Here is a 3,130-nt window from a genome sequence, read left to right as displayed (position 1 = left end):
TTAGGGAATCAACAACAGCAGAATGTTCCGAAAAACGTCTTTCAGTGCAATATAGCTGTGAACCTGAACAATGCGCAAAACTTCAATGAAGAAACTGCTAAACAACAAATGGTGTTTCTTGCCTTAATTCTGGAATCATACGAAGGCTTGGTAGCTAGGAATATCGGGAACACAAACCTGACAAAAGAAGATTATGATCAAATTGATCCAAAAGAAATGGAGTTAATCGATATACGCTGGTGCATGGCAAGCGTAATCAGAAGAGCGCAAAGGTTTATGGAGATAACAAGGAGAAATTGGATTGGTGGACCTTCAATGAAGTTGGGTTTTGATAAATCAAAGGTGACCTGCTTTAAGTACAAACAGAAGGGGCACTTCAAGTGGGAATGCAGGAACGCAACAGTAGATGAAACAGCTAATCCGTTTCACGACGACCATTACAAAAAGGCTGTATATCACCGCAATCGGGAAGAGCCGCCTCGTATGAAGCAAATCGAAGAGACTCTGAAAGAAAAGTCGAGAGCCTTAGCTGTGATTCAAGATGATGAAGGCTTCGACTGGAGTGAGTTTTTACCAGAAGATGATGTTGTAGGTTTTGCATTGATGGCAAAAGTTGAACCCTACAAAGACACACGAACTGAAGAGCAAAAGTACACCTATCGGAAGCTAGTAGCTCAAACCATGAAGGATAGAAACTATCGAGCCTGGAAGGAAGCCAAAAAGGCAAACAGATGGGATGCTAATCGTGAGTGCTATTTGGACCCAAAAGGCAACATAATTGCTGAACCATCAACACTCATTGTTGAAACTCTCATTGAATCATTGAAGCAAGAGGATGAACAGAGAGAGAGAGAGAGAGAGATGCGGCAAAGAAAGCTGAAGAGGAAGAGTTAAAGTCAAGGAAAGTCGACGATGGGATAATCGACACAACAAAAGAAATGACCGCAGAGAACCTGACAAAGATGGCAGATAAAGTGCTTGCAGCAAAGGAACTAGAGGTTGATTCCAAATTTGCGTCTAAGTCAACAAGCGAGGTCAGTAAAAGTGGTTCAATAAATGAATCAGGTAAGACTGATAAAGCTAAAACTGAGAGTGATTGCAAAAATTGCATGAAAGATTGCAAAGTTTGTAGCACAAATGCATATCTCACATCCAAAAAGACTGAAGAACTGGTTGCTAAAGTCAAAATGTTTGAAGATCAAATCTTAAGTCGAGATAAATTGATGATAGCTTCAAATGAGAGAATAAAAGAATTAACAGAGAGAATTGAAAAAGATAAAACTGATGTCGAATTATTTAGGAAAGAAAATGAAAAGTTAATTCATGAAAACCGACAACTTTCTGAAAATCATGAGAAGCTGAAGAGAACAATAAAAGATTCTGATGAGCGAAATAGTAAAACATTCGAAGAAAATTTTCAATTGTCTGGAGTTCTTCAGACAAAAGAAAAACAAATCAACCAGCAGTTGGATGAGATTGCAAATCCTAAGCTTCAGTTTCAGGAAGCTAAGATTGAGAATGAAAGAATCAATCTGAAACTGAACAGTTACAGCTCCCCGAGCTTTGTTCTTCAACACATAGTTCCCAAACCTATTGGAAAGAACAAAGCTGGTGAAGATGTATACTCGGATGGAACTGGGGTGGGTTATCATCAGGTTCCACCGCCAGTGCTAAACAATTTTTCAAAGAAAAAGTCTGGGTTGGATAATGAAGATGAAACAAATGAGAAATCAAATGATGTAAAACTTCCAGAAACTATCGATGTCACATTCACTTCATCGTCTGATGAAGACATTGTTCAGTCTGAAGTCGTAAAAAATGTGGTTGAAAACGTTTTAAAATCTGACAGCGATTCGACTGAAGATGAAGAGTGCTTTTTGAATAATTACATTCCGAAATCAAAATCCCAAAACAACTCAAATGACGGACCTACTCTTGTGATGTACAAGATGTCTGGTTCAGACAAGTTGTATTTGGATCTTCAATTTCCACTTGAGAATGTGAATGTTGACAAGTTGAAGAATGTGTTCAAATTGGTTGAAATTGATGTTTCTGAAATTGAGGGTTTGAAAAGTTCTAAAAGGCAAATGAACTTTGAAAAAGATAAATCTTACTATAAAAAACCTGTTGTACCGCCACGTTTTAACAACAATAACCAAAACAGATGGTCGGGTGGTTTTCAGGGTGGTAACAACAATCAGAAGAGGAACTTTCAAAACAAAAAATTTATGGAGAAGAAAGTTTTTGTGAAAAGCTCAGGTTCACATTCCAAGCAAGGATCTGAAATTTTTTCAATATCAAATGAAGAATTCTTTGAGAAAAAGGCCTCACAGCCTTAGACTGAAGGTAGAAATCGGGAAGTTGACACCTGCACAAGCTTTAAATGCAACGAAGTTGGACACATTGCACGAAAGTGCACCAACTCGAAGCCTAAGTCTGTGGTTGTCGAGAGTCCAAGAAAGAAGAACGATGTCAAAGGCAAAGCTCCAATGTTTGTTGAGAAGAAAGTTTTGAAAAATGAAAACACCAAAGTCAAAACTGAACCCGTAAAACAGTCGGTAACTAAAACTGATAAATTTTACAAATGGGTCACTTCTTCGCAACAAACGTGGAAGCCAAAATCTGAGGTTAAGACACCAAGTTCTTCAAAACCAAAGGTTTCTGAGTCTACAAAACAATCATCTTCAATTAAAAAGATAAATGTACCTTTGGATTACTACGAGAAACTTGAGAAACAAACTTCGACCCTTCAGGGAAGAAGTATATTCCAAAGAAAGACCAATCATCTGGTCAACCTCCGAAAAGTGAGTTCTTTTTGTATAAAGAGGTTGAGATTGGGTCCAAAGAAAGTCTTAAGATGAATGACAAGAATTTCCCACCATTGTACACCAAAACCACACGCCTTAACATCAAACTACCTGAGTCGAAAGAGGCTTGGGTTGCTTCAAAATCTAACTGAATGTTTTGAAATGTGCAGGAGCTCCCGAGATCTATCTCAGGATGGATAATGGATAGTGGAGCATCCAGGCACATGACAGGGAGAAAAACCCTGCTTTACGATGTTAGAGGGTTTAACGGTGGATACGTTGGTTTTGCTGGTAATCAAGGAGGATGCATCATTGGTGAAGGA

General features: G+C 38.4%; 1 protein-coding gene across 1 annotated transcript; it reads left to right on the top strand.

Annotated features, from left to right (window-relative positions):
- The first annotated feature begins 962 nt into the window (after positions 1-962).
- LOC110933307 lies at positions 963-2,339 on the top strand. Its single transcript, XM_022176536.1, has one exon. The coding sequence runs from the start codon at positions 963-965 to the stop codon at positions 2,337-2,339; it is 1,377 nt and encodes a 458-aa protein (XP_022032228.1).
- Positions 2,340-3,130: the final 791 nt, after the last annotated feature.

This window comes from Helianthus annuus, chromosome 8, assembly GCF_002127325.2.
Source record: "Helianthus annuus cultivar XRQ/B chromosome 8, HanXRQr2.0-SUNRISE, whole genome shotgun sequence".
Taxonomy (NCBI): Eukaryota; Viridiplantae; Streptophyta; class Magnoliopsida; order Asterales; family Asteraceae; genus Helianthus; species Helianthus annuus.
The sequence above is the reverse complement of the archived record's forward strand: the minus strand, read 5'-3'. Positions and strand labels throughout refer to the sequence as shown.

What these genes read in the sequence shown, in the direction of transcription:
- LOC110933307 (XM_022176536.1), top strand. Translation starts at nt 963, where the DNA reads ATGGCAGATAAAGTGCTTGCAGCAAAGGAACTAGAGGTTGATTCCAAA.